Source organism: Phacochoerus africanus, chromosome 15 (assembly GCF_016906955.1).
Source record: "Phacochoerus africanus isolate WHEZ1 chromosome 15, ROS_Pafr_v1, whole genome shotgun sequence".
Classification (NCBI taxonomy): domain Eukaryota; kingdom Metazoa; phylum Chordata; class Mammalia; order Artiodactyla; family Suidae; genus Phacochoerus; species Phacochoerus africanus.
In genome coordinates, this window is record NC_062558.1 from 32978732 (window position 1) to 33005190 (window position 26459).

The window sequence follows — 26459 nt, forward strand, 5'->3', positions numbered from 1 at the left end:
ATTTGTTTGTAGAGGGAGTACTTCTGACCTCCTGTGCTTATGTGCAAAGGAATAAAGAAGTTTTCAGTCCTTGGGGTCCAAAATCCTACCCAGCACTCAAAGCTAACACATAGAACAGAAAGAGCAGAGCTGTGGCTACAGTCTGTCACATCAGTGGGCCATTGAAACACCCTGTCTGTGTCCCTACCCAGGATTGTTGGCACCCCCTTCTATGTGATGGAATACTGCTCAGGCCTCACCTACAAAGACCCATCTCTGCCAGGCCTGAAGCCCAGCCAGAGGCAGGCCATCTACACTGCCATGAACAGAGTCTTGTGTAAGATTCACAGTGTGGACCTCAAGGCCACGGGCCTAGAAGACTATGGGAAACATGGTGAGCATGACACTACTTGTCTTCTGTGCTGGTGTTTCCTCCCTGGTGCCTCTGCTTTCAGGATTCCCATAGTGCCAGGGTTTTAAGGCACCATCGGTAAATGTGAGGTGGGCTCATTAGCTTCCTACATGGAAATCCAGTTTCATTTTAGTGGAGGTATCACCTAGACATTTTATCTTGAGATAAATCCCTTCATGGACTACAGAATCTCTCTTCCCTGCAACTTCTGTCTCTCTGTATCATTTAAATCTTTTTTTCCCCCTGATATTGGCCAAAGGTATTTAAGATACATATCTTCTCTGTTTTTCACCATTGCATTTAAATATTCTTTTCAACAGGGATAAATTTTTAAAAAGTTGTTATTCCAAGGTATTTGTTTGTATAGTTTGTTTCTGCTTTTTTCTTCTTTTTTTGTTCTCTTTTAATGTCTGAGAGTTCCAGCTGTTCCTCATCCTTGTAGGCACTTGATATTGTCAGGTTTTCCCTTTTTCTTTATTTTTTTTTGAAGCATTGTATTGAAATGTATCATTTTATGAATTTTTACAAATGCACACAGTTTTTTTGTTTGTTTGTTTTCCTTTTTGTCTTTTTAGGGCTGCACCAGCAGCATATGCAAGTTCCCAGGCTAGGGGTCAAATCAGAGCTACAGCTGCCGGCCTTTGCTACAGCCACAACAACACTAGATCCGAGCCACATCTGCGACCTACACCACAGCTAATGGCACTGCTGGATCCTTAACCCACTGAGCCAGGCCAGGGATTGAATACACGTCCTCATGGAGATCATTTGGGTTTGTTAACCACTGAGCCGCGATGGGAACTCCCTGCACACAGTTTTATAACCACCGTCATAACTGTCTCTGTGCTTTTGCATGCAGAAACTTTAGCATGAGCCAAAGAGTTTCACTTTGACTGCCCTGAAGAGTTCAAGATTATCTAACTCTTGATAAATATGTGTTCCTGGCCATAGTCAAAAAGAATCTCTCAGCTAAGCTCTATTTTCTTCTTTCTCTGCGTTTAACCAAAATGTGCCTTTTCTCTCTAGGACTATATCAAAGGCTGCAGTTTATGACCAATGTACATCAACTTCCTAACATATTTCTACCAAGTTACCTAAAATTCCATCATTCTGTAGACACATAATCTGAATTTTCAGAACTAACAGTTTGAGAAATTTTGCTCCCACAGAACAGGACTTCCTAGCCCTAGTTGAAGGGGTTTTCCACTTCTTCCAGGTGCAGTCAGATCCATATCATCCTCCCATCTGCTAACCTGTTGACCAGAGTGACCAACTTAGTGGGGTTTCTCTCCATCTTGGTGGTCTCACTGGAAAATATTTACAATAAAAATTTATTTGCTGTTTATCTGAAATTCCATTTTAACTGAGCATCCTGTATTTTGTCTGGCAGCCCTAGTTACTAGTAAAAGGGCCAACAACCAAGATAACGGATGTTGCCTATATTGATCCACTGTTTCAAGATGGAAAGAGCCCTGAACCAGAAGTCAGGTCCTAATTTGTGGGATGACCTTGGGCAAGTTCCATTACTTTGTCATAGTTTTCTCAACTTTAAGTAAAGTTTCAGTAAAAAAGCCCTGCCCTGCCCCCCTCACATGGCAATGTGAAAAGGCAAAGGAGATGGCAGTTGTCCCAGTGCTTTGAATGGAAATAAAGTCATAAGAAGCAGTGGGCAGTGTGACCTCCCATCCTGCAATGGAGAGACAGCAGCTTAAGGAGGGCTCTCCCAAGTGCTGAGTGGATCCTTTGCCCTTTATCTTTAAAGTAGACTGTTTTGATGCACTTACCACTACCCATTAGCTTGACAAAGAGACAGAGCAGAAATCTGGTGTGATTTTCTGACCCACAACCAGCCTCTTTGGCCATTGACTGTGTTTTGAGCCTGACTACATAAAGCAGCTTCCTCAGATTTCATTCACTAATCCAGCTACAGGGCCATCAGATCTTCCTTTTCATGCTTGGAATTTCTCAAGTTATGCCAGGAACCTACCTGCTGGATGGGGCACTGGCTTTATATAGATCGTACACAATTTATGTAAATTCGGTATATTTGAATACATTAAATATTTGAATAAATTTAAATGTTTATTTGCACAAGTGAAGATTATCTCTGAAAGGATGCTGAAGAAATTGGTCATATGGGTTGCCTTTGGGGAAAAAGGGCTTAGTACCTGGTCAGAGGCTTGGGAGAAAGTCTTTATTGTACTCCTTTGTGTTGCTTTAATTTCAAGCCATGTGAATGTATGATTTATTGAAGAGAACACATTTAAATTTGTAAAGGAAAGAAAAAGCACACAAACATGATCTCTAATCAAAAGGGACTTTTGACAAAGATCCTTTAGGTACAGTCTAGTTACCACAAAGAACCTTTCCACTAAAGACTTGCAGGGAGCCCATAATCCCCTTTTCTCATCCTAGAGTGCAGGCTGCTTTGGGAAGGAAGGGCGTTTTAGAGTCTTGGCAGGCCCGCTCAGGACCAGTGGTCAACAGAGCCAGAGACCCAGGGCCAGCTGCATCTGCTTCCCATGAGAAGGGAATGTGTGTAGCATGGGTGGTGTGTATGCGTGGGGGTGGGGAGGATGTCCTAAATCCATGTAGAAGATTTTCCTGAGGGGCTCCTCCCACAAAGGCCCAGTGGTGACTTTTGTGTTTTACTTATTATGAGAATTTTCACATTCATGGGAACTTGCAATAGTGCAATGAATAACTACATTCCCATGACTGATTTTAACAGCGGTTAACTTGCCATCGTTTATCTCTTTCTATATCTATATATCTGCATGATTAACAAAGTTGTAGAGACCCTGAGACTTGACTCCCATGTACTTTAGTATGCATTTCCTAAAAATAAGGACGTCCCTTGGTACCATTATCATATCCAAGTAAATTTATTTTCCCAGAATACCTAAAACCCAGTCCATATTTCAAGATTTCTTCATTATCCTCCTTGTATCTTTTATAAGTGAGTTTCGTCTTATTTTGGTTTGTTCTGTTTTTGGTTTGTTTTCCAGATCAGGATCTAATCAAGGAATCTAGAACAGCACCCACTCTGGGTTTTTTTTTGTTGTTGTCTTTTTTAGGGCTGCACTAGCAGCATATGGAGGTTCCCAGGTTCAGTCGGAGCTGTGGCCCCCCACTGGCCTACGCCACAGCAATGCCAGATCTGAGCTGCATCTGTGACCTATACCACAGCTCATGGCAATGCCAGATCCTTAACCCACTGAGCGAGGCCAGGGATTGAACCAGCGTCCTCATGGGTACTAGTCAAGTTTGTTAACTGCTGAGCCACGACAGGAACTCCCCCTCTGGTTTTTTTAAATGAAATTTTTAAGGGACCAAGTCAATTGTGTTATGATTTGAATATTACCTTATGGTTTCATTTACTGCTGTCTTCTATTTCCTGATATTCTGTAAACTGGAAGTTAGTTCTAAAGGTTTGATTTGTTTGGGGTTAAATTCCTGTGGATATTGATCTCCACCTCTTACAGTCCTGCTGGGTCCTCTCAATTGTGAGTGTCTGGATGTGTACAGTGGAATCCACAGAAGGAGTCCTATCTTTCTGTCTTCTTCAAGCTTCCGGGAAACACTCATCTCTCAAATGAGGGGTGAGGGCTTGGCTTAGAGCTAGGGGCTTGATGTGTTGTTTATTAGTTTTTAGTCATTTTAGTAGTGACAATTAGAAGTTGTCAGTTGACACCTATTAACAGTGACAGTAATAATGGCCACCATTCATTGAGCAGCCTTGTGTGTTTGGCATGTTATAAATGAGTTTCATTTGGGCTTCTCAACAGTCCTAGGAAAGTAGGTGTTAGTACACTCATTGTACAGATGAAGCAGTGAAGGCTTAGAGATGTCAAATTAATCGAAAAGCTTGACTGTGAGCTAGGTGACTCCAGAACTCCTGCTAGTTTACACTCCTAGTTGTAATTTGCAAGTTTCTCAATTCTGGTAACTCTTGGGTTTCTTAGTAAGGAACTGAATAATAGCAAATACTCATGCGGTACTTATTCCAGGAACAGTTGCAGGGACTTTACATACTTTATCCTCCCAACAACTCTATGGACCATCTCATCAGTGAAGAAACTAAGGAATAGAGAGGTTAAATAACCTGCATGAGATCACACAGAGAATAGCAGAGCTGCAAACCAAACCCAGACTGTCCACCCCAGAGTCTATGTTCTAAGCCAATCACTGCCCTTTAGTCAAAAAGGGATTTTTTTTTTTTTCTTTTTAGGGCCACACCCAGGCTAGGGGTTCAATAGGAGCTGTAGCCACCCACTGGCCTACGCCAAGCCACAGCAGCTCGGGATCTGAGCCCATCTGTGACCTACACCACAGCTCACGGCAACTCCAAATCTTTAACCCACTGAGTGAGGCCAGGGATCGAACCTGCAAACTCATGATTCCTAGTCCAAGTTGTTTCTGCTGCACCACGATGGGAGCTCCCAAAAAGGGAATTATTGAAAGCTGTTAGGAAGCTCATAGGATCTCTAAGAAGGCAATGGATCAGGCCCAGAGGCTATGTGGCTGTGACCAATGCCCAGATCACAGGGATCCAGCCAAGACAAAACAGCATTGGCTTTCAGGTTGAGGGGGCAGGACCACTGTGCAGGAAATCCTTCATTCATGGGAAGATGAATCCTCAGGGCGTTACAAAGGGTTTCACTGCACTGTTGATTTTTGAAACCTCTGGAGGTTGCTGAAATGGCATACCATGTTCTAATCCTCTTTCCCTCAGGGGACTATATTACCCGCCAGGTGCAAACATGGATCAAACAGTATAGAGCCACGGAAACCAGTACCATCCCGGCAATGGAGAGGCTCATCGAGTGGCTGCCACTCCACCTTCCCAGTCAGCAGAGGACCACTGTGGTGCACGGGGACTTCAGGTCAACTCCGCCTGAGAAGGGCTGACATTCAGATGTAGAAAGCAATGGGAAGGGCATATGAAAGAGAAATTAAGCAGCTGGTCTTAAAGGCCCAGTTAATGCTTGAGAATTATTGGCTGCGTGGGCTCTCTCTGTGCTTAGCTTTGCAGGCAGGGTTTCTCAGCTTTGGTACCATTGACATTTGGCCAGATGATTCTCGATGAGGGGGGCTGGCCTGTGCTGTACACCCCCCGACCCAGGTCCCAAGGTATAAGCACAGGTTCCAGTTGTAACTACTGTACAACACACGACTCCAAAACTGCAGGCCTGTCAACGGTAACAGCATTGTTTTTAGTCATGAATCTGCAATCTGGCGACAGGATGGCTTGCTTGTCTGAGCCACTGGGGTGGCTCTCAGGCCGGGGGCTGGAATCACTTGGGCTTGCTCACACACCTGCCCAGGGACAGAAGAGACATGAACAGCTGAGTTCCCCAAACCTCTCTCTTTCCCTGTGGTTCCCCACATGGTCTCTCCAGTGTGGCAGCTTCTAGGGAGCTGACTTCTTACCTGAAGGCTCAGGGCTGCAAAGGTGTGTGTTCTGAGGAGAGAGTGTTGGGCAGGAGCTGATCACCTTTTCTGTCCTGGTTTCAGGGGTCACTCAGCACCACTTCCAGCTTCATTATAGTTGTCAGCAGTGAGATGCTTCATGGGTTGAAGGGTTAGATTCTTCCTTTTGCAGACCTGTATAAGACCATCTCAGGGAATGATTAATTACCAGAACCCAGGTGGTCACTGTGTGGAGAGGGCCACCTGATCAAAGCTGTGGCCCTCAAGAGAGGAATGCATTTGCCCCTCAGTGACCTGCTGAGGGAGGTAGGGAACTAATAATCAGGCCCCCTTCCCATCTCCAGCTGGTGTCTCCGTTGGCCCAGCCCAGCTGAGCCAGAGGGCAGGCAGCTGGCTCCAGGGCCCATAGAGCATAGAGGGGTGGGGAGTGCATCTTCAGGGGTCAACACGAGACACCCAGCATGGAATATACCCTCTAAGTTTCTTAGCGCTGTCTCCATTCTGTGGCTCCTTTAGGCTGGACAACCTGCTTTTCCACCCGGAAACGAACGAGGTGCTTGCTGTCCTTGACTGGGAACTTTCTACCTTAGGCGACCCCCTTGCTGATGTGGCCTACAGCTGCCTGGCTCACTACCTGCCATCCAGTTTTCCCATTCAGCCAGGTAGGAACTGCGCTGGGGGCAAAAGAGATGTAGCCAGCTCCATTCTCAAAGGACAGTGCAAACTCAGTGGACATAGTTTGTGATTGGGCTACTTTGTGAAACTGAGGTATGGCATGTTTCTTCTACAGCATCATTTTAATGACAACATAGGATTTAATTGTTATAGAATTAGCCTTATCAAGGCATTTGTTTTGATTCCTATTTAGATATTTGTTTCCAGGCTTTTTTTTTTTAATATCACCTCCCCCATGCTTCCACAAAAAGGCAGTAATACTATAATTCCTTGGAATGGAATATATTACATGCTTCTAAACCATCAAAGTGTTACAAATGAAAGAAATTGGTAAAGATTTTTATTTGTTGCAGTTATTTTTTTCATAATTTGGTGAGATCTTTCTTTGAATATGGTTTTTATCAAGTTATTGATAGAAAATAAAATGCATCCACCCTGAACTGTGGTCCAGATAGACATGGAAGCCCCTCATTCCTTCCTTTATTGCCAATTTAAATCTGAAACTTTTAGACTTGTGAATAATAGCTTCATGCTTAGATTCCACCCATCTTAAAATGATGAGCTATAATCCTTTGAACTGGTTGTGAACCTCATTTCCAAGGGACAGAGTGATTTTCAGAATTCAGATACTTGTGGCCACAGGGGAGTGTGGGGCTGTTGTCTAGTCAAGGCTGTGTCTGTCGCCTCAGGTTTGGGGGACTGTGATTTGACCAAGCTGGGAATCCCTACAGCAGAGGAGTATTTCAGGATGTACTGTCTTCACATGGGGATACCACCCACCGAGAACTGGAACTTCTACATGGCTTTCTCCTTTTTCCGCGTAGCTGCTATCCTACAGGGAGTCTACAAGCGCTCACTCACAGGTACTGGGGGCCTGGGAAGGTGAATCACAGCCAAGGGGCTTCTCCCTCAGAAACCCTCCTGTGACTGAACTACAAGATTCAGTGAGCTCAATCATTTATTATTAAGGGTATATTTTATATATATATATAAATATATAATATTTAACATTGTTTTGAAATATATAATCACTTATTATTAAGGGTATATTATATATACATAAATATATATAATACATATAATATATATAATATATATAAATATATAATATTTAACATTGTTTTGAAATTATTAAAATAAGGTACAAAACCCTTTTAAAGTAAAAACATACATGATAAGAATTCAGTTATATAGAAGAATATAGAATTATTTTCCATTCTTCTCAGTACCATTTCTCAAAAATAAGAGCTACTATTAAAGAGTTTAGGGCCCCCCAATTTTTCTACATGTCTGTCACCTCTCTCCATCCTGCTTTCCAAGTTGTATAAAAATGTGATTATATGTATTTTTCAGTACCTTGATTTAAAAATTTTTCATGCTTAGGAATTCCTCTGAAATATTTGTGTGTGTGTATGTATTTGACACCTATATAAGGCAAATCTGTTGGGTTTTTTTTTTTTCCATTTAACAATGATTTATTGAGACCTTTGCGTGTGAATATGTAGAGATCTATATCAGTCTTTTTTTTTTTTTTTTTGGTCTTTTTAGGGCCAAATCTGGGCACATAGAAGGTCCCAGGCTAGGGGTTGAATAGGAGCTGTAACTGCCATCCTACACCACAACCACAGCAATGCCGGATCCTTAACCCACTGAGCAAGGCCAGAGATCGAACCCCAGTCCTCATGGATACTAGTCGGATTCATAACCTGCTAAGCCACAATGGGAACTCCCATTATGTTTGAACTTTTGAGAAGAAAAGTTAAGTATGGCTACTTAGAACTGATGATTGGAGTGTGTTTGTGTGTGTGTGTGTTTGTGTATGGCACAATGTTATTAGGTTTCTTTGGTTTGTTTGGTTTTTTGGCTGCACCTGTGGCATGCAGAAGTTCCTGGGCCAAGGATCAAACCCGAGCCACAGCAGTGACAATGCCAAATCCTTAACTGCTAGGCCATGGAATTTTCCTATTAGTTTTAATTATAAATTTTACAGGGTAACAGATGAAATAATCTACATCCTAAATTGTTTAAGAAGATAGAAAAGGCAGATTAAATTTCTGATGTGTAAGGAAGGCAAGTAGTAAGCAAGCATATAGAATCTACTGAAAAGACCTAGAAACAGTGAGTGACACAGTAGCATTAAGTACCCCTAATTAACCACATTATAATCTCTAAATTCCATTCCCAACAAAAGGAATTGGGACTCCTCCAAGAAGTGGCTGATTTCAGGTCTAGGGCAGAATATCTCAAGATGAACCTGGAACATCTTGACATACCAGAAAGCAGGGGGGTTGTTAAGATTGGGAGGGTCGTATCTGAAGGTCTCAGGAGTCAACTTGAATAGGTTTCCACTTGTTAATGACAGGAACTTGGAGCACTACTAAGGATGACAGCCAAAATGGAGGGAACACATCAAGTGTGTTTAAATCCATGGGTAAACAGTGATACTAAAACAAAGAGAGAGTCTCATGAGTGGCTTTGGAGGCTCAGGGAAGCAACCCGTTATTCTGAAAATGGTAAACAAAGGGAAAAGAGTCAAACATTCATCCTACCTTTCCTACACAGATATGTCAGGCTCACCAAGTAGTTGATGGGGGAAAGTTTTCCTTTAGAGAAGCACCCTGGACACAGTGATAGAATAAGCGTAACACCAATGTGCCCCCCTAATACACAAATGGCTCTGGAGAATAAGCATTAGTAGTGCTTACATCACAGAGAGGCAGCCAGACATTCCATACCTTTTGATGCTTCCCTCAAGAGGCGAACCTGAATCTGATGGAGCTTCTAGTCCCAACCACCAATTTACGGGAAATGGAGGGTTTAGAGGGGCACGTTAACCAGCACTACTGAGGCACAGCCATTCCAAAATCCACTTTCTGGAAAACTTCACAGGGCAAACAATTCAGTTTCTTCAATAAATAAAAAAAGGAGGGGGGAAGAAGTTGAGAAGAGAACCCATAGATTTAAATGGGACTTAAAAGACATACTAGCCAAAAACAGTATTTAGACCTTATTTAGGTCCCTGTTGCAAAAAAGAAATTATATGAACAATTTTTATGAGACAGTGAAATTTGCATTCTGACTGGATTGTTGATGATATTAAGGAGCCATAGTTAACTGTTGTTTAAGTGTGATAATGAAATTGTTTTTATTTATTTATTTATTTATATTTATTATTATTATTTTTTATTTTCCCACTGTACAGCAAGGGGGTCAGGTTATCCTTACATGTATACGTTACAATTATATTTTTCCCCTAGCCTTTCTTCTGTTGCAACATGAGTATCTAGACATAGTTCTCAATGCTATTCAGCAGGATCTCCTTGTAAATCTATTCTAAGTTGTGTCTGATAAGCCCAAGCTCCCGATCCCTCCCACTCCCTCCCCCTCCCATCAGGCAGCCACAAGTCTCTTCTCCAAGTCCATGATTTTCTTTTCGGAGGAGATGTTCGTTTGTGCTGGATATTAGATTCCAGTTATAAGTGATATCATATGGTATTTGTCTTTGTCTTTCTGGCTCATTTCACTCAGTATGAGATTCTCTAGTTCCATCCATGTTGCTGCAAATGGCATTATGTCATTCTTTTTTATGGCTGAGTAATATTCCATTGTGTATACATATCACCTCTTCCAAATCCAATCATCTGTCAATGGACATTTGGGTTGTTTCCATGTCCTGGCTATTGTGAATAGTGCTGCAATGAACATGTGGGTGCACGTGTCTCTTTTAAGTAGAGTTTTGTCTGGATAGATGCCCAAGAGTGGGATTGCGGGGTCATGTGGAAGTTCTATGTATAGATTTCTAAGGTATCTCCAAACTGTTCTCCATAGTGGCTGTACCAGTTTACATTCCCACCAACAGTGTTGTGTTTTTTAAAGTCTTTGTTTTTAGACATAAATGAAATATAGACAAAATGACATGGTGTTGGGGATTTACTTCAGTGAAATCCAGGGCAGTAGGGGTGAGGTCTCAATAAGCGGTAATTCCTGGAAATGATATTTTCTCTTCCTTCAGAAGGCATCAGTGCTAAGCCAGCATTTCCCAATTTTTGTTATGGTTTTGTGATGAAAGCTAACTGGGAACTTTTTAAAATTTTCAGCGTCTTTTATTTTTCCTAGAATATGGATACAGTTAACTGTAGCTGGGCAGTGCTCAATACTATTGAAGCCTCACATTTTAGGTTTACTACCTCAGTATTGTAAATGTGAAATCATATTCCCATATCCAGGAAACGAAAATCTGATGTAAGAAATGTACTCAACAAAAAAACGTAGAAAGCTTCACAAAATTGCATGTCATCCTTGTGCAGGGGCCATGCTAATCTTCTGTATATCATAGCCAGGAATGTTTAATTAAATAGGACGGCTGCTAAATCCAAACAGTGATGAACAGGACTGATTGCCTGTGGGCATTTTCTAGTGGGCTGCAGAGTTCTGGCTGTGTTCTGCTCCAGTGCCTGGGGATGGCTGGATCAATGTTGGTCATTAAGAATTATCCATTCTCTGTCAGTTGTAGCTCAGCTAAAGAAAAAGAATCATCCATGCCAAAGTCTCTACACCAATTAACCCTGCCAGTCTGTCCTCAAGTTGCCTATCAGGAAGCCCTTTGACAGCTTCCAAGATCCTGTGAGCCACTGGTGTGGCTTCAAGCTTCCCTCAGTTCAGAGGCAAAACACCCCAGGTGTTTGCCACCACACAGAAAAATGAGTGCTCTCTGTCCTTCCCGGCCTATCTTCCTCTGATCCTGGTTGTTCACTCCCTCCCCTCCCACCTGGAAAGCCAGCACGCATGCTGAGGAGGTGCCTTAGTTTTCTCACATGAAAACAGTGAAGTCTGTTTTTTGAAAGAATTGGATAAAATCACTTGATGAGGGGAAAAAACTCAACTTTTGAATAAAAATATGATTTCTGTGTATTTATCTTCTTAATCAGCTGTTAAAGTCATTTTTTCTCTTTGAACAGCTGAGATCCTTGGTGTTGCCCTGAGAAAGTGGGGTTTGGAGAAAGAGGTTGTGTTTCAAAGGCATTCTCTCTGTGGGCTCATCCTTAGGTTGGCAGGAGGACCACAGTGTCCAGAGACTGGGGACTGATTTATGGTCTGTGGCAGCCAACCTCAAGTATCACTTTCCTTCATTAATAAGTGGGTGCTGAAGTTTAAGTTTCTTGTAGATGCTACTGAAATTCTAGAAAGGAAAAAATGCTGGTGACTGCAATTTAGGAAGATGCCAGTGATACAGTCTTTTCTGCTGGGACTACATTTGGGAAAATATATTGGAACTGAAAGCTTTAAGTCAACCCAAGCTCATACAAGTGGCTTTCCAAGAGTCAAAGAAAGCATCATCAATTAAGGTGATAATTAAGAAAATATTTTATACCTGCTTTTAAAGAAAGAAAACCATTACAAATAACAGTGAATGTAAGGGGAGGGTACCTTTCCCTTCGATGAGATGTGTACAGCCTTAAGTAATGAGGGGAAAATGTAGCCCACTTGTGCTCAGTGGCCCTCACTGTGCATCTGTGACTTTGGGAAGGGGATTGCCTGATTCCTGACTGGCCTGCCAAGCCTGGGTCCTTATCCAGCACCCAGAAGGGGCTGAGGAAAGACTTGCTGAGGTCCAGTGGGCTGCATCCTCTGCTATGTAGCGGGTGGATCTGGTTCCTGATTTGTAAGGAATAGCTTAATTATCTTTAATACCAAAGCTGCATAAAAATGGTTCTTTTGAGAATTAGCACTTGTCCATGGCAGGAGCCAGAAGTAAAATAGACCTTTACAAAGATCCACTTATTGATACATAGGAAATGAGGAAAATAGTCTTTTGAGAACATGGAAATGCGAAAAGGAATCCAGGAGAGCTGGCTGTGAAAAAGCCCACTATAAATATGAGGCAATAGTCACGGTATAAGGAAATGCATAGATGGGTCCCAGATACCTGAGTGAAAGAAGCTGCACTGAAAATATGATGTATGTATTTATGTAACATTCTAAAAAATACAAACTACAGGAATGGAAATCAGTATTGTTGCCTAGGGGTAGGGGAAAAGGTACAAAGGGACACCATGGAAACTTGGGGCTGATGGGAATATATATATACTGTATCTTGATAGCAGTGGTGGTTGCCTGACTAAACTCACAGAATTGTGCACTTCATAAAGAGAATATACTATACATTAAGTTTTTTCAAAAATCATTTAAAAAAGTTCTTGGTGCCCTATTAAATAAAGAAACAGCATGACTAGAATGAGTTCTGCGATGCTGATGATGGTGTTGATCTAGATCAAATGGTGCTCAGAAACTGGCTCTTAATCCAATACCCTGTGACACAGTTATTACCAGTTTTGTGGCAGGGCTTCCTGTAACCCACTGGTGACAGCAGAAGCGATTTGGGGGAATTCCTGATTTGGTTTCTTTAGGAGGAGAAAAGGTTAAGAGCAGGGAGCAGGCCGACTGAGTTCAACTTCAAGCTCCCATCCCAAGAATGTAAGCTTGGGCACATCTCCTCCCTAAAACCCAGATCCTTGTCTGTAAAGTGGGGATTAAAACAGTCATACAGCTCCAGGAATTCAGTGAGCTGTAATAATACATGTCAAGCACTTAGCACCGAGTCTGGTGCATGTCAAGTGCTCAGCAAGTGGCAGTAGCTGCTGATGTAACAATAATATTGTCCATGCTAGAATTACTATTCCAGGTTGTTTGGGGGGTACTTACTGGTTTTCTTTGCCTCTGCTTAGGGCAAGCAAGCTCAGCGACTGCAGAGCAAAGTGGAAAGCTGACTGAATTTATGTCTAACCTGGCATGGGATTTCGCAGTCAAAGAAGGATTCCGGGTATTCAAAGAGATGCCACCCACCAGACCATTAACAAGGTCCCACCACACGTGGGCCAGGCCACAGTTCCCGCCGAGGACCCTGGGCAGGAGGAGTTATGTCACCTCGACAGACTCTTCCCCAGCTCATGCCTCAAAGGGAGCTCTGGTCTTCTCTCCAGAAGGCCTTTCCCCACCAGTCTGGGAGGTGTATCAGCGGCTGAAGCAGTTTATAGAGCGACATGTGTACCCTGCTGAGCCAGAGCTGCAGAGTCACCAGGCATCAGCTGAGAGGTGGACCCCTTCCCCTCTGGTTGAAGATCTCAAGGTAAAGCAGCCTTTCGAGAGGTGGGGAGACCACGTTAGCACAGCCCAGCCTCAGCTGGCCCACCGGCCGCATCTGCTTCCTCCCAGGCAGTGAAGACACGGGAGGGCTGATTGATCTCCTTTCTCCGTCGTGTTCAAAAAGAGCCAGCTCTAGGTCACTCAGTTTCACTTCACTGCCCTTTCTGTGTGACCCTGTCTTGGCCTGTAGCTGTGCCTAGGCAGAGGAATGCCAGGTCTGTGGTTTAAAACCCTGGGGCAGGTGGCTCATTTTATGCATATTTGAATCATGTCAATTTGAAACAAAGTGATATTAATTACATCCATTAAATAAGTCTCTCTTTAAAGAATTCATAATATCAAAGCTAAAGGGCCATATCAACTATAAACTGTTTATGCTATTGACACATAGTAATACCATTTTAGCTGGTAACAGAAATACCTGCTGTTCTTTGTCAGTGGAAATGAATCTGACTAGCATCCATGAGGTCGCAGGTTCGATCCCTGGCCTCAGTGGGTTAAGGATCTGGCATTGCTGTGGCTGTGGTGTAGGCCAACAACTCCAGCTCCAGTTTGACCCCCTAGCCTGGGAACCTCTATATGCCATGGGTACGGCCCTAAAAAGACAAAATAATAATAATAATTTAGTTTATTAGGCTCACAGCTCTTTTTTTTCTATTATATACTAATAGATATTATTCCTATTTTAACAAAGTTGTTTGAATCTCACACTTGTTTATGTAATTTAATTATTTCTCACCCTAGCATGTCAGAGCCTGGAGATGGACCCCCAGGTGTGTGGGTGCACCATAATTTGTCCACCTTTTCCCTGGCTGAGGGACACTCTAGGGATCTTAGTCTAGGTCACCCCAGGTCACTTAAGCTTCAAAGAACATTTCCTAGCTGCTAACATGGATGGAGGCTGAAGAGCCAGTTGAAGGAGACAGTAAAGCCAAGGGAAGGCCAGCTACAGGGAGCATGGCCAAGGCTGTCACTAGTGCAGGGGCCAGGAGATCTGGATGCCTCCTTTGGACTTCAAATTTGAACTGGGAGTTTTCGGCTGGCTGGGCATAATTCCCATGTTCACGCCTTCACTGTCAGGACGCAGGGTATGTGCCTGGCTTCATTCTTCTTCTGCACTGGGAGACTTGACACCACTGAAATTTAAACAGTGAGGGTGTTCCTCAGAATAAGAAAGGGTTTGGATCCTGTGCAAGCATGTGCAACAAATGCTCTCACCTACTTCTCTGTCCATTTACTGTTTCTTTAGCATCGGTTTTTTGAAGTAAAAATACTGGCCCAACAGTGAGACCATTTCAACTTTAATAGATATTGCCAAATTTTCATCAGAAAGGTGCCATGCTACCATCATCACCATGCGGAATGTCCTGTTCCCTACCTGCTGACCTGTTCACTTAATCCTTGCCCATCAGAAGTAACCAGCAAGTGCACAGCGAGTGCACAGAAGGATTGGAAAAGCACATACTCATGCTGCAAACACTTCTAGAATCTAAAATGAATGCATAGGAGAAAACTAGATTAGGGAACATTCTACTTCTGGTCATACCTGAAAGGGAATCATAATGACAACTAAGATTTTTGGGTAGAGTGAAGTTGTGGCGCATGGCTTTTATCCAAAATGTCATCACTACCCATATGACAAGTACTTGGTGTTATATACTGCATCTCACAAATCCTGTGAACATTATGAACCGCAATTTAAAGATGAGGACTCAAATTTGTCCAGGGACACAGCTAGAAATAATAGCACCTGGACTCAGTCCAGATCTTCTGGGCTGAAATCCGTGGGCTTCCCCCTCCCCAAGGAGATGATTGTATTCATTTTCTTTTTCTTCCTCTTCTCAGAACTCCCTTGCTTCTTACTTCTCCCTTCTCTTGCTGCTTTGTTTGTTTTAACTAATCTGTCCTTCGTCACTACACTCTGAGCTAGTTAGCTTAACACATCAATGAGACCAGTGTGTGTGCTGATTCTAGAAGTATGTGTCATAGAGACCGGGCCCAACGTAATGTACAAATCAGCCAGCTGGAGCCCTCCCAGTGGGAAGAATATCCATAATCACGAATGTTTTGTGCAGCCCTCAGGTTCTGAGTTCAGCACTTTATAGTCTGTGTGTTGCCTCATTTAATCTCCCAAAACCTAGCAAGGTAGTTGCTATGGACACTGGTTGGCTGCCTAGTGTCTTTTCCCCTTTGGGTAGCAGCACCCCAGTTTCCTACAGGGGCCTCTCTCCTCACCTTTGGACACAGTCTGGCAGAACTGTCAGTCCAGGTGCCAGCCCAGCCTCCCGGCCAGGCTAGGCCAGCAGGGCTATCTCTTTTCTGGGACCAGAAGAGTGAATAGTTTTCAAGACAGAAAACAGCTGGTACTCACTCATTGCACAGCAGGACTGCAGAGTATCTGTCCTGTCATCACCTTGAGCTGCCAGGCTCCTATCCATTTCTGAGCCTCATTATCTACTGTGAGCTTCTGATAACCTTCCCATGCCATTCTTTTTTCCCCATCAGTTAGTCAAATTCCATTCCTACTGTAATACTCAGTAGCTATGACTGGGAGGGTGGGTGGTGACATCCTGTTTCACAGATGAGGAAACTGCCACGTGGAGATCCAGTATCCTGGAGTTCCCATTGTGGCTCAGCAGGTTAAGAACCTGATATAGTGTCTGTTCTTGAGGATGTGGGTTTGATCCCTGGTCTTGCTCAGTGAGTTAAAGATTTGGCATTGACATAAGCTGCAGAATAGATCACAGATGTGGCTTGGATCCCACATTGCTGTGGCTGTGGCAGAGGTCTGCAACTGCAGCTCTCATTTGACCCCTAGCCTGGGAAATTTCATATGCCACAGTGTAGCTGCAAAAAGCAAAACAAGTATGAGAGATCTGGTATCTTGCCCAAGGCCTTCCAGCAGATCTGGCAGGGCAGGGTCTGAACTGGTCAGTTTGACTCGGTCTGGACTCCTGACCCCCAGGCTAGACTTCCGACTTTCCCTGTCAGGAGCTACATTCAGAAATCCGGGGCATTTTCCCAGGAACAAAGTTGTGCTTTGGAAAGGAAGCTGGTTTAGAGGATCCCCTTAGGCACCCAGCAGTGCAGCTGAGGCTACTGGGCTGGTTCCTATCAGGCTTGCTAAAGGACCCTTCACTCTCTGGTGCTCATGGCTGGAGTTCTAAGCTGTGCAACAGTAATGCTAACCATGATGGATGTGGGGTACGTGGGGTGTCCGGGATATGGACACCGGGGAAGTAAACCACTTTCAGTCAGTTAGGATTTAGCTGTCCCTGGGGACCCTCATATTCTCCTCCCACAGGTCTGCTGAATTTGTATCCAGCCTGATGGTTTCAATTTGCCTCATTTTCTATGGGCCAAAATAAAATGAAATCACCCACGATGGATCCCTGACCTCTTTTTCCCATGATAGGAGAAAGCCAAGGCCGAAGGACTCTGGAATCTTTTTCTACCCATAGAGACTGATCCTGAGAGAAAATACGGAGCAGGACTGACCAACGTGGAGTATGCACACTTGTGTGAGCTCATGGGCACGTCTCTGTATGCCCCTGAGGTACTCTTTTTTTTTTTCTTTCTTTCTTTTCTTTTCAGGGCTACATCTGTAGCATATGGAGGTTCCCGGGCTATGGGGGGTCCAATCAGAGCTACAACTGCCAGACTACACAACAGCTGCAGCAACATCAGATCCAAGCTGTGTCTGTGACCTATACCACAGCTCACAGCAACACCGGATCCTTAACCTGCTGAGCGAGGCCAGGGATCAAACCTGCAACCTCATGGTGCCTAGTCAGATTCATTTCCACTGCACCACGATGGGAACTCCCCCCAGGTACCTTCTTTAACATCTTCTCCCTTGTGGAGGATATCTTGTCCTCCACACAAGCTTAGCCACCTGCCTGGTAGGGCTCCCTCCAGCTGCAGCAGATCTAGGAGCTCCAATGCACACTGACTTCTTTTTTTTTTTTTTTCTTTTTGCCATTTCTTGGGCCGTTCTTGGGTCATATGGAGGTTCCCAGGCTAGGGGTTGAATTGGAGCTATAGCCGCTGGCCTATGCCACAGCCACAGCAACGTGGGATCCGAGCTGCATCTGCAACCTACACCACAGCTCATGGCAACGCCAGATTCTTAACCCACTGAGCAAGGCCAGGGATTGAACCTGCAACCCCATGGTTCCTAGTTGGATTCGTTAACCACTGCGCCACGATGGGAACTCCCAGCACACTGACTTCTTATGAGCGAGGACACCACAGGCAGGAGGCTGGAGCTGGAACAAGGAAGCTGCTGGGGGTGGGCATCTTCCATGTGAGCACAGCTCGGCTGGCTTCCTTGGGGCCCAGTGCACCAGCTCCAGTTTCCTTTCTCTCTATCAAGGAACTCCTTGCATGAGCTTCAGGGGCTCTGAGCCGTTATATTCAAAGTGTCTTGGGTCCTTACATTTCCCTGGGGAGAGGAAGGACTTTCAGTGTCAGAGGGCCTGTGACTTAGAAGGAGTCCTGTCTATGCTTCTGGGCGGTTTGAAGTTTTGAATGTGGATGTGGGAGTCACCGTTAACGCCTTCTCTCCTTTTCAGATCTTCAACTGCTCTGCTCCAGACACAGGGAACATGGAGGTTTTGGTGCGGTATGGCACTGAGGAGCAGAAGGCCCGCTGGCTGACTCCCTTGCTGGAGGGAAAGGCCCGCTCCTGTTTTGCTATGACTGAGCCCCAGGTACCTGGTTCCTGGGACTTGGGTCACTCACAGGTGCTCCTTCTCATCAGGCCAGATACTTGCCCAACCCCATCTGGGCTCTGCCATTTGGGACCATGGTGGGATCCTTGCCAGCTTTAATCAGAATGTGTTCTCACTCAGGTTGCCTCCTCAGATGCTACAAATATCGAATCTTCCATCCGAGAGGAGGATGGCTTCTATGTCATCAATGGTCACAAGTGGTGGATCTCAGGTATCTGCCTGAAATTCATTTTTCGGTTATACTTACACGAGTCTGCATTGATAAGCATGTCTTCCCTGCCCTGCTGGTGCCTGTGAAACGATGGGAGGGACCAGCTTCATTTCCACTTGACGCAAAGGAGATTCTGAGTCTGCTCCCAGCAGAGGCAGCAAATCCTGGGAGAACGAGAGCTTCTTTGGGGGTTACCAGGTGACCCCACATATGGCAGTTCCAGGAATCTCTCATTCCCTCCTGACTCTCTTTGTTCTGCCCTGGGCATCTCCCTTTGGAGAGGCAGGTCCTGTCCTCAGTGGTGATCCTGCTATAAGATCAGCTACAGCAGAAGGACCAGTGGTAATCCTGTCATTCACCAGCTGTTAACTTTGCAGAGACCTCACCTCACTGAGTCCCCACCCCTCCCTGGAAGATCCTTGCTATTATCCCCACTTTACAGTAGAGAAGGAGACTACGATGGAGAAGTGACTTGAGTCACTTGCCTAAGGTAGTAGCTCCCTATTAAAAGTAAGGAATGCAGAGTTCAGGGCTGGCCTGATTCCGAAGCCTGTGCCTAAAGCCATCATGTTCCCACTGCTTGTGATAAAGTAGCAGTTTTCAGCTCCTTGTATCCACATTATATTTTCAGCTAGACTTGGTGCATTAAAAAAAAAATTGATAAAAAAAAAAATCTTGTGGAGTTCCCATCGTGGCTCAGTGGTTAATGACCCTGACTAGTATCCATGAAGACGTGGGTTAGATCCCTGGCCTTGCTCAGTGGGTTAAGGATCTGGTATTGCTGTGAGCTGTTGTGTAGGTCACAAATGTGGCTTGGATCCTGCGTTGCTGTAGCTGTGGTGTAGGCCGGCGGCTGCAGCCCCGATTTGACCCCTGGCCTGGGAACCTCCATATGCTGAGGGTGCGGCCCTAAAAAGTCAAAAAAAAAAAAAAAAAAGCAAAACTTATGATATTGGAGTCTCCTCACTGGGACAAAACCCAGTTGTTGTTATTGCTGGTCAAGAGCCTGCATGTCCTCATTCTGCTCCTGTGAAGTGTTAAAGGGTCCTGTCTGCTTGCTGGCTTCAGCTTCCCTGGGCTAGGACTCCATCTGTAGAGTGATCTGATGGCCCTGGTGTCAGATGATGGGGGTCTGTCTCTCTCTTTTCCCGGCAGGCATCCTGGATCCGCGCTGCCAACTCTGCGTGTTTATGGGGAAAACAGACCCACATGCCCCACGCCATCAACAGCAGTCTGTGCTCTTGGTTCCCATGGATACTCCAGGGATAAAAATCATCCGGCCTCTGACGGTGTATGGGCTGGAGGATGCACCAGGTTGGCTCCTGGGAGCAGCTCACCTCTTTGTGTGGGCCTGGACTGGGCCTGGGGAAAGGCTTTGGGCAGCGCTTGCTCCCACTCAGGAAGTTACACCTGTAAGCGTATGATGACACTTATAAGGTCACATGCTCCTGCATTTCAGTTCCATATGTGAGTATCAGCCACACAGGCAAATTTCAGACAGGCGTTTATCCTTTTTTTCTCTTCTAAACTTAAATGATAAGCAGAACTCTGTGAGGTAAGGAGGCCACAGAGGACAGAGCAGGGGGCAGGAAGTGTCCCACAGCCTTTCTCTTCCAGACCCCAGTGAGGACAGCTAGCCTGCAGCCCAGGAGAGCCTCTCACAGAGGCTTCTCTCTACTGATGATGTTCACATTTTGTCTTCGGTATTCCCATGGGATCATGACGTGGTTAGTCACACACCACTAAGGAGTATCAGCTTAAGTTAGAGTCATGTTTTAGAAAAGGAATGCCAAACTATTCATTTGATATTGTAAATCAGTGATTTATTTTCCATCTTTATTTTTTATTTAAAAAAAATTTTTTTTAGGGCTGCACCCACAGCATATGGAGGTTTCCAGGCTAGGGGTCTAATTGGAGCTACAGCTGCCAGCCTACACCACAGCCACAGCAACACCAGATCCAAGCTGCATCTGTGACCTACACCATAGCTCATGGCAACGCCGGATCCTTAATCCACTGAGCGAGGCCAGGGATCTAATCCTCAACCTCATGGTTCCTAGTCGGATTCATTTCCGCTGTGCCACACGGGAACTCCTATTTTCCATCTTTAATAGGCTCCTTCCTACACTATCTCCCCCTTCAACCATGTCCCAGTTAGAAGGCTTTAGAAGGGCAGGAACATTGCCATAGGTGACCTGCCTGAGGCAAGGGATAAACACGTCTGAGGAAAATGGACAGGTGGATCACTCAGGGGAACGCTTTGGGTCTTTCAGGTGGCCATGGCGAAGTCCTGTTTGAGAAGGTGCGTGTGCCCAAGGAGAACATGGTCCTGGGCCCTGGCCGGGGCTTTGAGATTGCTCAGGGCCGACTGGGTCCCGGCAGGATCCATCACTGCATGCGGCTGATAGGGTGCTCGGAGAGGGCACTGGCGCTCATGAAGGCACGAGTGAGTGCTTCCCTTTGCACCCGTCTCTGTCCCAGAACCACCCATTTATTTTCCTATCAGACTCCAAATTCTGTTTTCTGAGAGCAGACTCAGTGGGTAAAGCTAGGTGATATTCTTTATAAGAAGCTGTGTCCCTGCCTTTGCTTTGCATCTGCTACTTTGCTGAAATTTGAAATGCTGCAGAGAACGGGCCACACTGTTGAGGTGACCAGAAGGAAAAGGCCAGGTTTTATTGCAGTAGAGGGCAAGGTTCCAAGGTCCACAGGGTCATGACCTGTTGAGGGCCATTCTTACTACCAGGTCATTTTAAAAAATCAGATACCAGAGGGTTCTCTTATGGTGCAGCAGGTTAAGGATCCAGCATTGTCACTGCAGTTGTTGCTGTGGTGCGGGTTCAATCCCTGGCAGGCAGAGGAACTGCCACATGCTGAGGCATGGCCAAAAAAAAAAAAAAAATTAGATACCAGAGAGAACCTGGGGTTCTATCGTCCAGCCCTGCATCACCCTTCTCCACTACATGGCCCCAAAATTTTGTTCTGCTGTGACTCCCCTCAAAGGTTGGAAGCCCACCCAAAAGAAAGCTCTTGCTGGGAATAGTAATTCGTATCGGTGGTACCAATTTCACAAAGATGAAGCAAACACTTGAGACTAAAAAATATAAGATACTCTGTCCAAAGAACAGATGTAGTCCGGTGTGCTTGCATTACTGAGTAAACCTAAAATTCACACTCTTCTCAGTTGAGACCAGTTTTTTGTTTTATTTTGAAATAAAATACTGCTAAGGGCTCAGGTATAGTCTCCTGCTCCATCCTGCAGAGTAGTTTTACTGTAAATTTCTGAAATCTTAGAAGGTGCCATAGTATTGACGTGGAAGTTCCACTCATAGGACTTGGTCACACGGGAGTAATTTGATTAGATATAGAGGTTCACACCAGCTGTGACTATAATATGTTGGAAGCAAGCTATAAAGTTCCCATTGTGGCTTAGTGGAAACAACTGACTAGTATCCATGAGGACGCAGGTTTGATCCCTGGCCTCGCTCCGTGGGTTAAGGACCCGGTGTTGCCATGAGCTGTGGTGTAGGTCCCAGCTGTGGCTCGGATCCAGAGTAACTGTGGCCAGCGGCTACAGCTCCAGTTCGACGCCTAGCCTGGGAACCTCCATATGCCGCAGGTGTGGCCCTAAAAAGACCAGAAAAAAATATATATAACAGTTGGAGCCTGGTCAGATAAGCCTGGTATGGGCATTCAGTGAAATTCCAAAATGATGTAGAAATCTCTTTCTTTCTTAATATACAATGAGGTGCTCTTAACGGGGAAAAAAAAGTAGGCTACAAAGCATTATATAGAGTGTGACTCTATTTTTTGTAAAAAAATGCATATGTATGTGTAGGCATACAAAAAGGTATCTACCAAATACAAAGTGTGACTAGATGATAGAATACCAGGTGTTTTTTTTCTTTTTTTGTCTGAAAATGTGTACTTCTTTTGCTATTAGATATATTATTTGTGTCATAACTGTTTTTAGTTAAAAGAAGGGGTGAGGTGGGGAAGGATCCCTTATAGACTTTGATTGCTTTTAACTTTCAACTGCTCTAGAATCCCCACTGCAGTAACAGTTGCCCACAAGGGGGCGCTGGCACTCTGACTTTACTCCTGAGGGCGTCCCAGGGTGTGAAGCAGGCCCAGCCCCCTCAGCAGAGGATGCCCTTCTGGCTTGTGTGAAGCACCCACAGTCACTGCCTAGTTCCTGGAGTAGCCCTGGGCGGGAGACAGCTCAAATCAAGCACTGCTCCTGGCAGCCAGGCCTGCCCTTCTCGGGTTTCCAGAAGGTAATTTGTGCAGCCACCACATTGCCTAGCTCCATGGTGCCCATGAACGCCTGCATCTGGCTCTTCTCCCTGGAAGTTTCTTGTGGCTGGAGAGCTGGCAAAGTGGCTGATGAGCTGTGAAGTTCTACTTCCGAGCACCTTCCTCTCATGTGCTTCTGCCCACCTCCTCTGCAAGGCACAGACCTGTGCCTCCTGTCCTTTCTCCTGTGTCCACAGGCAAAGTCCCGTGTGGCCTTCGGGAAGCCCCTGGTAGAGCAGGGCACGCTTCTGGCAGACATCGCCCAGTCCCGCGTGGAGATTGAGCAGGCCCGGCTGCTGGTGCTGAAAGCTGCCCATGTCATGGATGTGGCGGGAAATAAGGTAGGAGACCAAGGGGCCTCACGGAAGACAGGTCTTGAGGTCGCAGTGAAAGATGCCAGCCTGGGGATCTCTAGATGCAGACTCTTCCCTCCTCATTTCAGCAAACCGTAGATCAAGTGCTTGGTTTCTTGACATAACTAACTTTGCTTCAATTCTCCTTGGAACGACTTGGGCAGTTTTTCAAAAACAGAAAAGGTATAATAAAAGAGGACTGAACTTTCTATTTTACTGACCCAGTGACCTTCTGGGTTCAAGACAGGGAGCCTGTGAGGGCCACATGGCTCCCGGCCTCAGCTATGACCCTGCCTGGACTTCCAGGCATCAGGCAAACTGAGAGTAAGCCAGGGAATTAGCCAAAATAAAAGCTTATTTTCAAGGGTGATGTTATTCCTTAAATGGCTCTTTCTGAGTGCCTCTGATGGCCAGGCACAATGCCACACCGACCCCTGCCTTCTCCAGCTCTCCATGGGGCCTCCATGCTTTAGCTGAGAGGCCTCAGTAACGGGGTGTGTAGGGTGGCCCAGGCGCAAGTTCCTGGGTCCTTGGCACTCTAGTGCCAGGAATGAGGGCTCTCAGGGGCTTTGCTCCAAATCCCAGTCCCAGGGCAGGTCCTTGCAGCTCAATTCCCCAAGTCCTTGCTGGCTTTGGTGCACCTTCCCTTTGGAAACTGAGCTGGCAGTGACCGTGAATGAAGCACAAGCCATTCTCCATCCTGTTATTTGCGTGCTGGTGATACTGCCTGTCACCTGGGAAGACGCCCATAGTCTATCCTTCACCAGGCAGCCACCCATTACCACACATCATCCTGAGTCACCTTCCTAGTCACCACCACTGCCCCCTCCACCTGCTTTGGTGCTGGGTGGGCACCACATGGCTTGTGGTCCAGCAGGACCTCAGGTCTCTGTTCTGAGCTATTGTTTCTACTCCTTATGAAACTGATCATTCTTCCAAGTGTTCTGCCCTCCTCACCACATCTCTGCCTCCTTGCAGGCTGCAGCTTTGGATATTGCCATGATTAAAATGGTAGCTCCATCCATGGCCTCCCGAGTGATTGATCGTGCCATTCAGGTGAGCACAGACGGTGGATGCTTGTTTCCTTTGGATCATTTACAACAGATGCAAACCCCCTCTCTTCAGCTGCCCAACCTCCAGTAAACTAACAGCCGCCCTTTGTCGCATACTCACCAGGCGTGTGACTTTCCTTTTCCTCCTCAGAACAACCTTAGGAGTCCCATTCCTACCTCATTTTGAATATGTGGAAACAGGCACAGAAAAATGAAGGGACTTGTCCAAGGTCACTCAGCTTGCAAGAAGTTGGGCTCAGATTTTTGGGAACGTGGGTCCTTATCACAAGAGGGTTGGTCTCTCAGACATGCAGAACGCCTCCTGGCCCTGGTAGAGATTTCCCGATGGCAGAAGTCACCTTGCAGGGCAGACCTGGGGAGTCTGGCATCCCTGGGACGGCAAGCATGGCCCCACTTGAAGTCTCCCTCAACATGGTTATCACGCAGGTGTCAAGGGATATCTCCAGGAAGGTGGCTGTTATGAGCCTCTCTGGGATCTTAGGAGCAGGAACTTGTTCCTGGGCTCTCAGGGATGAGGGTTTCCCGCTTCCTCCCTTCCCCCTCTGTGTCCGCCAGGCCTTTGGAGCAGCAGGGCTGAGCAACGACTTCCCACTGGCTCAGTTCTTTGCTGGGGCCCGAGCCCTGCGCTTTGCTGATGGCCCTGATGAGGTGCACCGGGCGGCAGTGGCCAAGATGGAGCTGAAGCATGGCCTGTAGATGTGCAAGGACCTCAGGAGCCGGAATGTCCCTGCTGGGCCAGGGTGCCTAAATTTTAAGTGGTGCAGTTTGAAAGGCCTGGTATGTGTGACTCTTGCACCCTGCCCAGCAGTCTGTCCTGTGGCTATCATTGTGAACTTAGCCTTGTTGGGTCCCCACAGAAGAGACTTCTGTGAGAGGCCTGGCATTCCCTGTTTCAGGCACGGAGGAAGGGGATTAGCTGAGAGCTGAGTGGGTTTTGGTGCAGAGCCTGGAAAGTTGGTCTTCAGTCCAGGACCCCTTCTCTCTGGCTGTGGTGCATACAGGCTCTGAGAGTCTGGACAGATAGCAGGGGTGCTGCTGGGGTGCTGTGTCCATCCGTGCTTACTCCCAATGTGGGGGCCTCCTCCTCCCTGCCTCCCCATTTCCCACCCCAGCTGATGGCTGCAGCCTACAGACCCAAGGCAGGAGCACTCTTGGGAAAAAGGAATGAAACCAAAATCATGAAACCACTGCCATCTGATTTTCTTCTTCTGAGTGTCCAAAACACAGAACACTGAGATGTTACTTCGGAAATGGACTTTTGGGGAATAAGAAAATACACCTCAGATATCATGAATGTTCTATGTCATACAAAATGAATGGAGAATAAAGGCTCACACTTTAGCTCCTGTGTCTCAGTATTCTGTTGCCTCCTCATATTTGAGTTTACCTGGGATCCTGCCCATTGCATCATCCCACTTGTATGTGTGGGGGGCCACAGACGTAGTGACCCCTGGCAGGTCCCAGATCGGCTGCCCCACTGCTGCTTATGTAAAGGTTGGCAAAGGACCATGACCTTCTGGTGTGTGAGGGCCACTCCTCCCTCTGCTCTATAGTCAGAGTGTTGGGGGAGGTGGTGGGCAGTATGCTATTACAGTTCAGAGAGCTTGGAGGAAGGTGGAAATGCTCACTCACTTGAGGTCTGAGCTATTTCAGGAATGGGTGTCCCATGAGCTCAAGCAACAGGTGGAGATAAACCCCTGGCCATTAGGACCTGGTCTGCTAATCTCATGATGTGTCATGCGGCCAACAGCTGCCTATTTCAGGTCAAGCCAAGGTGAGCAGGACCATCTCTCATCTGCTGCATTGCAGACTTGACCCCCTCAAGAAGAGAGTGCCCACCTGCTGCAGCCAGGGCCTCGGGGGCTTGTGAAACGGCTCCCCAGGTATTCTTGGCCCAGTGGTCTATGAAGGCAGGCCCTCCTCTACTGCTTTTGCTCGCTAAGGTACAGTTAAATTCAAACCCCCAAACAAATTTATCATACCAGCCACACAGGTAAACAATCTTTTGCTAACTCTGGCAGGGTTCTAGCAGCCTGAGTTCGTATTTTGAGCCTTAGGGAAGAGGAGGTTTTGAAAAAGGAAGTGCTTTGGCCGGTGTTGGTGTATCACACAGCGTCAGAATTTCTCTCATGGCCTCTGAGGTTAACTTTG

At 45.9% G+C, this 26459-nt stretch overlaps 1 protein-coding gene and 1 non-coding gene across 9 annotated transcripts in view; one reads left to right on the forward strand and one right to left on the reverse strand.

Annotated features, from left to right (window-relative positions):
* Positions 1–25649, forward strand: part of ACAD10 (acyl-CoA dehydrogenase family member 10) — a 47943-nt gene extending 22294 nt beyond the window's left edge. For 5 of the 8 annotated variants that reach the window (XM_047759926.1, XM_047759927.1, XM_047759930.1 and 2 more), the window contains 13 exons: positions 192–373; positions 5127–5277; positions 6341–6486; positions 7189–7362; positions 13225–13625; positions 17058–17198; positions 18217–18354; positions 18496–18586; positions 19742–19900; positions 20860–21032; positions 23080–23223; positions 24214–24291; positions 24864–25649. In XM_047759926.1, the coding sequence (XP_047615882.1) occupies positions 192–373; positions 5127–5277; positions 6341–6486; positions 7189–7362; positions 13225–13625; positions 17058–17198; positions 18217–18354; positions 18496–18586; positions 19742–19900; positions 20860–21032; positions 23080–23223; positions 24214–24291; positions 24864–25004 (2119 nt within the window). In that variant the 3' untranslated portion in view covers positions 25005–25649. Of the gene's footprint in view, positions 1–191; positions 374–5126; positions 5278–6340; positions 6487–7188; positions 7363–13224; positions 13626–17057; positions 17199–18216; positions 18355–18495; positions 18587–19741; positions 19901–20859; positions 21033–23079; positions 23224–24213; positions 24292–24863 lie in introns of those variants that run through there. The other 3 variants (XM_047759929.1, XR_007132153.1, XM_047759932.1) reach the window with 3 other exon arrangements.
* Positions 10762–10870, reverse strand: LOC125117106 (U6 spliceosomal RNA). The gene has a single exon (XR_007132481.1). It is a non-coding gene; the product is annotated as a U6 spliceosomal RNA (small nuclear RNA).
* Positions 25650–26459: the final 810 nt, after the last annotated feature.